General features: G+C 37.8%; 1 protein-coding gene across 3 annotated transcripts; it reads right to left on the bottom strand.

Annotated features, from left to right (window-relative positions):
* Nucleotides 1-1,192: 1,192 nt before the first annotated feature.
* Nucleotides 1,193-11,442, bottom strand: LOC135721149 (uncharacterized). 3 transcript variants are annotated; one of them, XM_073813573.1, is made up of 8 exons: nucleotides 11,254-11,442; nucleotides 10,065-10,370; nucleotides 7,202-7,537; nucleotides 4,959-5,267; nucleotides 4,480-4,779; nucleotides 4,283-4,396; nucleotides 3,974-4,027; nucleotides 1,193-2,984 (listed from the first exon to the last, which is right to left on the bottom strand). In XM_073813573.1, the coding sequence occupies exons 1-8, from the start codon at nucleotides 11,297-11,299 to the stop codon at nucleotides 2,860-2,862; spliced, it is 1,590 nt and encodes a 529-aa protein (XP_073669674.1). In that variant the 5' UTR covers nucleotides 11,300-11,442; the 3' UTR covers nucleotides 1,193-2,859. The 3 variants fall into 3 exon arrangements, with proteins under 3 accessions (XP_073669674.1, XP_073669675.1, XP_065099397.1); XM_065243325.2 differs by having other exon boundaries at nucleotides 1,194-2,984; nucleotides 3,974-4,036; XM_073813574.1 differs by lacking the exon at nucleotides 3,974-4,027.
* Between the last annotated feature and the right edge of the window lie 751 nt (nucleotides 11,443-12,193).

The raw sequence follows: 12,193 nt of genomic DNA, 5'->3' as shown, positions 1-12,193 counted from the left end.
AAACGACATATAGTCCAACAGCTCGTTCTGCACGGTTCTTGAAGTTCCCTGAAACACAGTGTTTTTTTAGTGGTTGCTTAAACTCCATAAACAACGAAGTCAACCATTTTCGGATTATCTAAACTCTTGCTCTCATTATCATAATGCCAGCTCAAACGCGCCACATTTTGTGCAGTTTGTCATGCATTCAGAATTTAAAACAGCAAACAGAGAAAACAATAAAAGTCATGACTTACAGCATCAAGCTAACCAACTCCGTTTTCCATAAGAAGTGGTGGAGCACAGAGACTGCAATCATTTGACTCTGTTGGTCGATCTGGTCCAAGCTTCTTAATCCTTTATTTATTCTTCAACTAAATGCCTTGTAAAGGATGATTTTGTAAGGATAAAATCACATTTTCCTTCATCTCAATATAATTCACCTGCTTCCACTGATCAGTACTGTAACCCCAGATTTCCACCAACTGCGGAGTGGCTGCAGATCGGTTCCGCTGCGTTACGGCTCTTCACTACGCCGTCCGCCAATACCCACCAGTTCCGTATTTGTTGCAGAGCACTGCGTGCTGAAGTGACGAGGACCCATGAGGTTTCGCAAATTCACACGATAGTTCTGTCTCCACCCATTATGACGTTAAATTATGACGTTTTGATGGACCAGCCCAGATCACAACACGAGATCTCGCGAATTCAGGTATGATCACGCGATAGAGTCATGGCTCCGCCCTGCAGAGATGTCCGGCATCCGACAAAAATAAAAGCTCTGCGTATTTGATCTGGAGGGCTGCGGATGGCCGGAGCTGTGACGGATTCGGAACGCAGTCAGTGGAAATACACACATTGACTTAAATGGAAACCGATTGACTCCGCCGCCGTTCCGCAGCGGATCCGCAGTCGGTGGAAATCCGGGGTAACTATCAGTTAAACGACAATCTGCAACGTGGTTATGAGACTCTGAGAACGATCCAATCACATGAGGTCAAAAACGTAAAAAAAAACTATTGATTCACTTACAACATAAGTTGGAGGGTTTGGGACGCACAGTCCTGTGCCCCAAGTCGGATACAAAACCAACCAATTAGAGATCAGCTTCAAGTCACATGTTTTTATTGACCTACGTAGACACTTATAAGGGGTGCGCCGCAGACACACAAACATGACACACACAACAAACTCATTTTTGATTTTTAATATTTTTAATAAATGATAGCATGCCTAACAGTGAAATAGTACAACTAATGGCGCTTTTCCATTGCATAGTACCCCACGGTTTAGTTTAGTTTGGGTCGGGTCAGCTTACTTTTGGGAGCTTTTCCATTGGGTGCAGTACGTAGTACCCGATACTTTTTTTCGTACCACCTCGGTTGGGGTTCCAAGCGACCCGAGCTGATACCAAACGTGACGCGAAAACACTGTAGATCACTGATTGGTCTGAGAGAATCGTCACGTCATCGCTATAATGTAAATATTAGCTTTAGCTTACTGCTAGCTTGCGCTGTCTCAAGCAAACATGTTGTTATCTGTGTTCTGCTATAAGTTTCCAAACACCCTTTTAGCGATGAAAAACATCCGCAGGTTGAGAATCCGGGACACCATAACAGTTTTTTCCAGACTTGCAGTTTGTTGCGGCACATTCGCGACGTGCACGTCCGCATTATATATGCTTAAATGCAACTTGAATGAGGCTCAGCGGAGCGCCGTCGACTGACGCCACGGGTCGGGTGTTTGAACAGAAACTGTCATGTGAGACAGAGGTAGTTATAAACGCGATGTGCAAACATCTATTTGTGGTGGCCAATTTTAATTTTGTGTCAGACTGAGAAATAAATGAATGTATGGGAATGTACAACAACGCTCTCACGTGTATGATGTCACAGCAGTAGGCAGCGTAAATATAACGACACGCCTATAATCCCTCCCACTCCGAAGTGATACTAAACTCGATGGAAAAGCTAACCACGCCAAAGTGAGGTGAGCTGACCCGACCTAAACTAAACTAAACCGTGGGGTACTATGCAATGGAAAAGCGCCATAAATGATTTTATTTTGTAATAATTTGCACTATATATTTACATTTTTGGTAGAATGTTAAAAAAGCTCTTGTCAACTTTAAGGGGGCGGCGCCCCAGTGCCCTTTATTCACTAGCCGCCAACTCTGATCAATATAACATCAACTACTGATGGACAGATCAAACTTTCTAAATAAGGCTTTATACACAAATACAGTTTAATGTACCGCTATCTGTTGAACAGATGAAGTTAAAAACACCTGCAGCAGCTTCTTCATGCCATGTGGCTATAACAAAACACATTCATTACATTTAACAAATAAAAGTCATTTTCTACATTGTTGTGTCATATTTGATGTATGTCCCAAGGAATACATTGAATTAATTTAAGTGATTTGATTACACAAGGTCTGCAGAAGAATAAAGACAAAGAGAACAAAGAAAGAAGTTTCCTAAACTATTTATATTTACAACATTGTGATTTAGTGTTTTCTACATAAACATCCTACATAATGTACATAATCATTTTGTGAAAATCTAATCTTGATTTCTTTAATATTGACAAAGTAAGATCATGTTAAAGATTCAAATCAATGTGAAATCAAACTTTGATGGTCCTAAAACTCATCATGAGACTGGATTTTTCACATACATGATCAAATTTCAATTAATTTAAAATCATAAGCTGTCAGATAAAACACGATTTGTTGAAACATGAAAGCTACAAATTATGTGCTGTGTGAAAATATTGCTGATCCTTAATATACAACTTGCTTTTAAAATGATCCATGCGGGAAACCTTTAATTGTAATATTTCCACGCAATACAAATAAATATCAAAGTTTAAACTCATTCATACTGTACAAGGAAGATCTTCGAGGCTTTTAAAAAGTCTTTTGCATTGTTTGTTGATTTGAAAAGGGGCAGAGATGAATTGAGATACATCAGTACTTTTCTTCTCTTCTGGTAATGTATCATCTGCAAGAAAGAAGAAATGACATAAAATTCAAAGAGAGAAGAACCAATGCCAAAACATCTTAAAGCGCACATATTATGCCTATTAACCAGTCAGTCAGTGGCCATGGGCGGGGCTTTGTTTGTGTGACGTCACATTAACAAGAGAATTAAAGCCGCATGTTTAAAGAGACTGCTTTGGTTTAATGTGGATAAAAAAGCTACCCAGTCTCACAAAATTATGTACATATAGTCACGAATTTCCAAATTTTTTCGTGATCGTATCACAAATTTCTATTTGTGTGTCATTGTCACGTATTGGTTACTCAACTGCTTTTTCCTATTTTCAAACAATTTTCCCTAAACGGTTTGAAATCATTTAACCCTAAACCGATGCGAAAATGGTAAGAAAATAGGAAAAAGCAGTTTAATAACCAATACGTGACAATGACACATAAACAGAAATTGGTGATATGATCACGAAAAAATGCGGAAATTCGTGACAGTATCACGAAAAACTATCAAAAAATTACGTGACTATAAGTACGTAATTTCGTGTGACTGGGCGGAAAAAGGAGAAGTCACGGGATTTTTTTCACTGTAGGGTTGTTGTGTTCACACACTGCCAATACACATTTTTTTCCAAACACCTTGTAAAAGTGGATTTTGCATAATAGGTGCCCTTTAAAACGTTCTGAAAATAAGACTGCAGATTTGTGTACTGCTGCAGTATCTTTGTTGAAATGTAATATTAATTATACATTTAAAGTATATTAAGAAAGTTTTTGTTCCATGTCTTGTAATCAATGTTTGTTTAGTCTGTTTTAGTCTCTTACTTAGTCTACTAACTCTATATACTAGTGTACTCCTAGCTAATAACAACCTAAACAGAAACAATTAGATATATTGATGGCAAGGATCTAACTGTTATTTCTGCTTACATTGTAAATGTATATCTATTTATTTAATATCATGTAGTTACATGTTGTATGGAGCAGTGTGTGTGTGCATACCTTTCAATTTAATCATTGCGTGTTGGGGAAATGCTTTTTGTTTGGTTGATTTCTCTTTTTTAACTGAACAGAAACAGAAAAAAACAGAAACGAAATAAGAACAGAAACAACAAGTGCTTTCACAAATGTACATATGAATTATCATGACTAATACAAGTTCAAGTTACTCTAACATTAGTTTTTACTGAGACATGAGTCAAATCAAACAGTCATTAAGAGCCACTACAGTACATCAACCAAAGTCACAGTCTATATCAGATTTGTTCACATTTGTTTTTACTAAAACCCTGAGTCCTAAACTCCACTTACTCTTTAGAAGAGTCATCTGGCAGCAACCAATGATCACAATCAACATCACCAGTAATAACGGTACGACAGCAGTACATAGTATTACTGTTTGAGCTAAACTGAAGGAATCTTGTGCTGTAAGAATAGAGACAGTCATTAACTTCATTAATTAATCTGATTTATTAAAGACTGTAAGAGTTAAATATTCATTTTCTCACCATAAACAATAACATCAAATTTCTTTATTAAAGTAAGTCTGCTGCTGCTGATCTGTACTTTATAAACTCCAGTGTGTTCAGGTCTGATGTTTGTGATGGTGAGATCTCCAGTCTGATTGTTTATCTCCAGTTTGTCTCTGAATCTCCCATCGTGTGTCAATTTGATCTGGCCTGTTTTGCTCAGTTGAGCTATAAAAGTGTCTTTATAATGCCACGATAGTTGATTATAAGTCTTTGACCTAACACCAGCATGAAGAGTAGTAGGTTTTCCCTCAGTCACTTTCACAGTCTTCACCACATCTGTTACAGCATCAAAAACATGCCAAAGTTAAACAGAAAGTAACTTAGATCAATAACACAAAGTAAACACAAATGAAGTACTCCTGTAAATTTCTGCAAATACTGTGTCGACCTGTTATTTATACAAGAATATTGATCTTAAAGAAAATAATCATTATTAAAAGACATGGGTTACTTACCACAAACAGTAAGAATAAACATCTTGTGTAAGGTGTGTCCAATGCCGCTGATCTCAAGATTATAAAGTCCCGCCTCTGTGGATCTGATGTCAGTGATGGTGAGATCTCCAGTCTGATTGTTCAGCTTCAGTCTGTCTCCGAATCTCCCATTATTACCATCGTATGTAGAAATGATCTGGGCCTTTCCATCTATTTCAGCTATGACTGTATCAGAGATCCACCACATCACATGATCTCTCTGTATGTCAGTAAGATCAGTGTGTAGGGTAACAGAATCTCCTTTCATTATTGAGATTGTCTTAAATCCATCTACATCAACATAAAATACATAACTCATTACACCACCATCATGGAAAACACACGTAATGTGTTTTAGTTGAGGCAAAAAGTTTGTGCTTGGGAATTATCTCAGAAGTAGGGTTGATAAAACTATCCATGGAAAATAAACAGGAATACAGGGGAATTGTGGTACACAGTGTTGGGGTAACGCATTACAAGTAAAGTGCATTATGTAATAATATTAATTTTCTGAAGTACTGAGTAAAGTAACCCATTACTTCATAAATATACACATTCATATTTTAGTTAATTTTTTAAGTAATGAGAGTTACTTTTCAGTTCAATTCAGTTGTTTTATAAAAAATAATAATGTACTGAATTAAACTGAACGTAGTCACGTAGAATGTGTGAATGTGAATTACTGGATGCTTGCAGGAACAGTTAGACTCAGAAACAAAGATGGCAAGCCAGAGCTTGACATTTCTGCGATGGAAAAATGCAATTTCTGAATGCAGAAGAGGCGTCAAGTGTGAGTGATTTCAATGTTAAAGGTATAGCGGAAGATTTTCGTTTTCCGGGTGGATCACCACTGTTATTGGTCATCCCAGATGTCAATCATTCTGATTATATGTTGACGTATAACCGTCGTACGTGCTCGCCTCTACGTTCGCTTTCTGCACATGCGCACTTTCACGTGTATGTGTGTTGTGCTACGGTTTCAACCATTCATTGAAGCTCGCGTTCTCACTGTGTTTTTTTCAAAATGTCTGAGGGTCGCAAGAGAAAAAGTGTCTAGGAATTGTATGACAAGAAGAGAAAGGACTATAAATAAAGAAACAAGACCAGAAGTTTATGGGAGACTATTTCACACGCTGGCGTGAGCTAAAAGGACAGGTTGGGCTTCCCACGCGAAGTTTCTACTGGAAAGGTACATTTTGTCATGCTATTTGGAGAAATCCATTTAAAATCACTGCTAGTAAAAGTTGATGTAAGCTATGATTAGCGATGCTAGCCCTGGCACAAGTCACGAACCGCACAGACACGGTAAACATGCCGACAGAAACTTGTAAACAGAGCGAAGAGAAGAACTGAGCTCCTGCACGCTCTCTCTCTGTCTCGTGCACGCATTTAACAGGCGTTCCCTCTCGGGAGCATTTTTTTTTAAATATCGAGGGGCGGTTCTTTTAAATAATTCGGGAAAATCTTCCGCTATACCTTAAAGTCAAGGTAAAGACGCGTTGGCGCGCATCTGAGGGTCTCGCAGCACCAATAAATGTGATTCCGCCTCATTCGCGTGTCTAGTTTGCGTGAATGGAGTTGAAAATGTTGAACTTTGGCGGAAAAATGTGCACCGTTAACCAATCCAGAGCTTGCTCTAGTTGTGACATGATTACAGAAAGCGAGCAGAAGAATTTCCACGTGAATGTCTCAATAACTAGAATTTTACGTGTGAATGAACCGAGCAAACTCAAAATGTTTAAGCGGCAAACTAGACACGGTAGATGCGAATTTGTCACCTCAAACACAGCTTTGCAACCCTACTCAGAAGTGAGAAACACCACAGACAGCAAAATAATGGAAAGCTGACATAAGCATTTTCTTTTGCTTGTTGCAAATTAAATGAGCTGTGCATTTTATGTGGGGCAGTCAAAACCCACTGATAAGAGAAAAAGCTTGTAACCCAATCTCATGGCCAAAAGTTTGCATCTGTGGAAAAGCACATTAACCCTAATTGATCCTTTATGCATTGAATGGATAGTGCCCACTGCTACGGGTGTGTGTGTTCACTTCTCACTGGAATTGGTTAAATGCAGGTCACATTTTGAGTATGTACTGCATACTTGACAAGCATGTCACTTTCACTTTTATTATGATATTGCATGCACTTCCAGATTTTATTCAAAGATACATACACATGTAACTGAATCTGTTTTTTTACACTGAAAGAAATAAACTATACTCACCACTGACAGTAATATTGAATCTCTTATGTATAGTATGCATGCCGCTGATGATGTGTACTTGATAAAGTCCAGACTGTGCCGCTCCGATGTTTCTGATGGTGAGATCTCCTTTCTGATGATCCACATGTAGTTTGGGTACGATTCTTTTTTTAGCAATATCATTTATAAAAAAGATATGGGCTGCTCTGTTAATTTGAGCTAAGACTGTATTTTCATGTTCATAAAGCCACAGTATCTTCTCATCTCTCTGTATTTCAGTAAGATCAGTGTGTAGAGTAACAGAATCTCCCTCCATCACTGACATTTGTTTCACTCCTCCTGTACCGCCAAACACACCTGCAGAAGCAAATAGATTTTGTTTGCAATTTTTACTTTGTGAATGGTTACGAACGCTAGCTGATGGCAATTCATACGTATTTTACAATATAGTCAATTTGTTCATTTTTGTATGATTTGCCGTTGCCCTGTGGGGTTAGGGGCAAGGTTAAAGTTTCATTATTGTTTATTTTATGATAATAGTACATTTTTGCACAATTACCTTCATATAAATTCATACAAATTCGGCCAATGTGAAAAATTCAGGATTTTTTATATAAAAAAAAACTATTCTCTTTACTGATATACGCTTTGTGTATATCACAAGTCTTCTGCAAATGTTTCTCCTCATGATATTTATGGCGGAACGGAAAAGTTTTTTAAGATTTTATTATGCATTTTTGTGTCTTATATTTACCTCAATGAGTAACTGGAGGCATGTGTTAGAAATTAACCAAAGCTCATGTCATGCGGAGAAAGTCATAGTTCGTGAGTGAACCTGAAATCAGTTCAGGAATGAACATTGTGTACCAAGACAGACGGAAAATTAAAAGTTGTGATTTTCTAGGCAGATATGTCTAGGAACTATACTCTCATGCTGGTGTAATAATTAGGGATGTCCTGATCCGATATGCTGGATCGGTATCAGGCCCGATCCAGGCTTTTTGGCTGGATTGGACATCGGATAGAGGACCGACAACATGACCGATCCAATTCCGATATGTGCGTTAGCCGTGGTTGTTACTGACAAGCTATTAAACAAGGACAATGAATTATAAAAGCACCATAAATGTTTTATATTCACTATATTCAAAGTCTTTTAATACACTCAATAGCTTTATGTGAAGGAACAAACATTACAGAAACACTGTAACTTACTCGCAAACTGAGTTAAAAATCCACTGGTGAAGCGGACGGATGAAACCCATCATTCACACACGCAAACACAAGATAACTGTGTGGATGCAATTCACTTTGTGCTGAGAACACGATGCATCTATTCTCTTATTGTTTTAACAGTTATAAACTTTCCATTGCGGTGCGAGGATTCACATGAGAGGATGATTCGGCATCAATTCTGCACCCAGAAAGCCCATAAATGACCAGAAAGCCCAGTATATGACTTAGCCGCATCAATTCTGCACCCAGAATGTGCATAAAAAGTCCGGTCAAGTGCATAATTCCCAAAATAACCATCTGCACACTAAAGCTTTTTTACTATGACAGTTTTATGCAATTAAGAAAAAAATATTTAGCATACTTAATTGATCAAACATATCTATTATATGTTCTCCTAAACACTGTCATGATTAATATTTACTAATGTTTCCTGTAACTTGTAAATCATTTAAAAATTATAAATTTTAACATTTAAAATGATACTAGATGTAACACAAAGCACTATAAACATTTAATTACAACAGTATCGGGCAGATATCGGTTTCGGCTGATATACGGAATTCTGGTATCGGAATCGGATCGGAAATGAAAAAGTGGGAAGGGGACATCCCTAGTAATAATCAAGGACTTTGCTGCCATAACATGGCTGCAGGAGCTGCACCTGCAGCCATGTTTCTAGAATTGCCTTCCAGAAAATGTTCTTCTTTAAATATATAAACAAACAATATATCAAATGAAAGATTAGACCGTCTGCTTTCAAACAAAAAAAAGTTTCATCCTACCTTCATAAGCTCTCTTTTTATCACCTCTCAAATATGGGTAGGTTTCTTCAAAAACACCAATTTTTCAACAAAAAGCTGAGATAATTAAATTTTTGTGAAGGACTTTTGATAGAGATCAGATGCAGAGCGATCTTTAAAACATACACAGAGTTCTTTCTCTTTCATGTGAGGCGCTACTTCCGGGTTGTATAAGTTGCGGAAGTGTGCCACATGGTGGATAATAGCGGTATTGCGGAAAGCCGGAAATTCTCGTCATTGGCAGGGAAGCATTTTTTCTTAATTGACGAGTAATATCGTCAATGGCGGCGAAAGAGTTAATTTTCAGTCTGTCTTTGTACACAATGTAACTACAGGAGAGTTTTAAATAGGAAAAATAGCGAAACTCTCTAGTTATTTTTTAGCGTGACACTAATGGTCTAATCAGATTCTATGGATTGTGCTAAGCAAGGGGTGTCCACTTCTGCTCCTGGAGGGCCGGTGTCTCTGCAGAGTTTTATTCCAACCCTAATCAAACACACCTGATCCAGATAATCAAGGTCTTACTAGGCAGACTAGATACTTTGAGGCAGGTGTGTTGAGGGAAGTTTTAGCTAAACTCTGCAGGACACAGGCCCTCCAGGACCGACTTTGGACACCCCTGTGCTAAGCTATGCTAACAGTGGTACCGCCAGACCCGGAGATCCGCTAAATGGATTCCAAAATGGTAAGAATCAAATGTGCATATTTTTAAAAAGTGGATTTTCCCTTTAAACCAGCTTTAAAGCGCTTGCCAGCTTTTTTTTTTTTTTACTTAATTGATCACAAAAGTTTTAACAAATTGTCAAGAAGATCCATGTGCGAAATGTTAAAATGTTTGAGATACTCACTGACACTGAATGTTTTTGTTGTGGTCTTCTCTCCAGTGATCTCTAGTTTATAAACTCCAGTGTGTTCAGATCTGATGTTTGTGATGGTGAGATCTCCAGTCTGATTGTTCAGCTTCAATCTGTCCCTGAATCTCCCATCAGCTCCATCCAATGAGATTGTATTAGCTGCTCTGTTGATAACAGCTATGAGAACCTGATCATTTCCAAACATCCACTCGATTACAACATCCAACTGTATTGCATTCAGACCAGTGTGTAGAGTAACAGAATCTCCCTCCATCACTGACACTGTATCACCAAACACACCTTCATTCACAAACAAAAAGAGTAAGAGATTAAACATTGAAAACATATACATTTTTCAGGGTGTGTGTTTCAAATGTTTTACAAGAGTCTCTTAAAGTACTTGGGAAATCCAGCCTACACCAATGAAAGTAAAAGTCATAAGACTTGTCACAAGATGTTATTTTGTAATAGCAGAAGTGATACTTGGACACTTTATGATGCCAACACATTGTCTAGCAATTGTTTTATTTTCTTTTTGTGTAATTCTTGTTGACATTTAATTTTTCAATTCAATTTATTTATATACCCTGCTGAAAAAAACAATAAAACCATTACAGAAAATTCGAATGGTTTCCATTAAAATACCAATACTGTAGGAACCATTAGCTTTTACCATTATGTTTTGGGCCATATTCCATTAGAAGCAATACATAAAACCAATATAACCAATACATACCATTAGAGACCAACAAAAACCAATACACTGTAGTGTGTTTTGGGCCATATTCCATTAGAACCAATACAATTCCCAATACAATTCTGTAATGGTTTTATTGTTTTTTTCAGCAGGGTTGTGCTTTTCACAATTGTTAATTAATGTTAATCAGCAGAGTATAGTGGCTAAGATTAAATCGTACATGGTGCGTAGTATAGGTGCTAAATTTAGCCAATGTCAGCTGACTCCACAGAGTCATTGACTGAAACTGTTTTAGTATGAAACAAAACACTTATGTAATGGTTAACAGATTATTACAGGAGCAGTGGTAGCCTACTATTTTCCAAAAAGTTGGTGTAGTTTCATTTCTTGCTAATTATATGAACCGCTACATTGTTTTTACGGTGATAAATTAAGTTCACTTTTTCCGACTCTCTTTAAATTCAAGTAAAATTGATGTCATCTTACCATTCACGACCATGGAAACAATACAGATTAAATCCACTGTCTTCATGTTGTTAAACACAAACTAAACTTGAATGTACACACTGAGAGACACAGACAACAATTTACTGAGACTTTCCATCGCATCTGTTGCTTATGTCAGAAACCAGAACTAAAAAAAAACAGAAACTGAAACAAACGCGAACCCACACAGGCCCTGTCCCAAATGGCAGGCTTCGTGCACTTTACCAACCCAGAAGTCCTTACGAAAGGGCAATCAGACCAATCAGACGACGGGAGGGAGGAGTTCACACTGACGGGCAGCTTCTCTACCTATTTCCGGTGTGATGCTCGAGTCTGTCCCAAAATACGACTCCAGTGCACCCACGTGGACTCGCATCAAGGGTCCCTAAAGTCTGGACTACATAATGTCATCAAAGTGTGGACTCTGAGGAGGACCACAAGTCCGGAGTGTGCCATTTGGGACAGGGCCACAGTAGACGTCTGTAACATCTGGCTGGACGTCAACTGGAGGTCTCTTCAGTCTGGGTCGTTGACGGTTTCATGCTGTGACCCTAGAGTTTTGTCACCAGGTCTGCTCGGACGCTTTCATCAGAAGATCCTAATCTCCTGATAACACACATTTCCAGACCTATTGACTCTCTCTGGCTGTCTTTATTTCGCCAATCTAAGCAAATTAACACCTCAAAGCTAAATTGTATATATTATATATCCTTGTATTGCATGTTTGTATCTGTAATGAACCAATTTTCTTGTAACACTATAGGGATGCTTTGTTTATCTTAGCATGTCTAATAATTCACATTTATGAGATTACTATTTGATGTGTGTTTAAGTAATATCTTGTCTACACTCTAAATAATGCCCTTTTCCTTTCCTGATCAATGATGTGCATCATCTTATTCTAACTGATATCAAACTCATTTAAGATGAATCCAAGTTA

The sequence above is a fragment of the Paramisgurnus dabryanus genome, chromosome 24, assembly GCF_030506205.2.
Source record: "Paramisgurnus dabryanus chromosome 24, PD_genome_1.1, whole genome shotgun sequence".
Classification (NCBI taxonomy): Eukaryota; Metazoa; Chordata; class Actinopteri; order Cypriniformes; family Cobitidae; genus Paramisgurnus; species Paramisgurnus dabryanus.
Note: the sequence above shows the minus strand (reverse complement) of the source record. Positions and strands in the feature narration are given on the sequence as shown.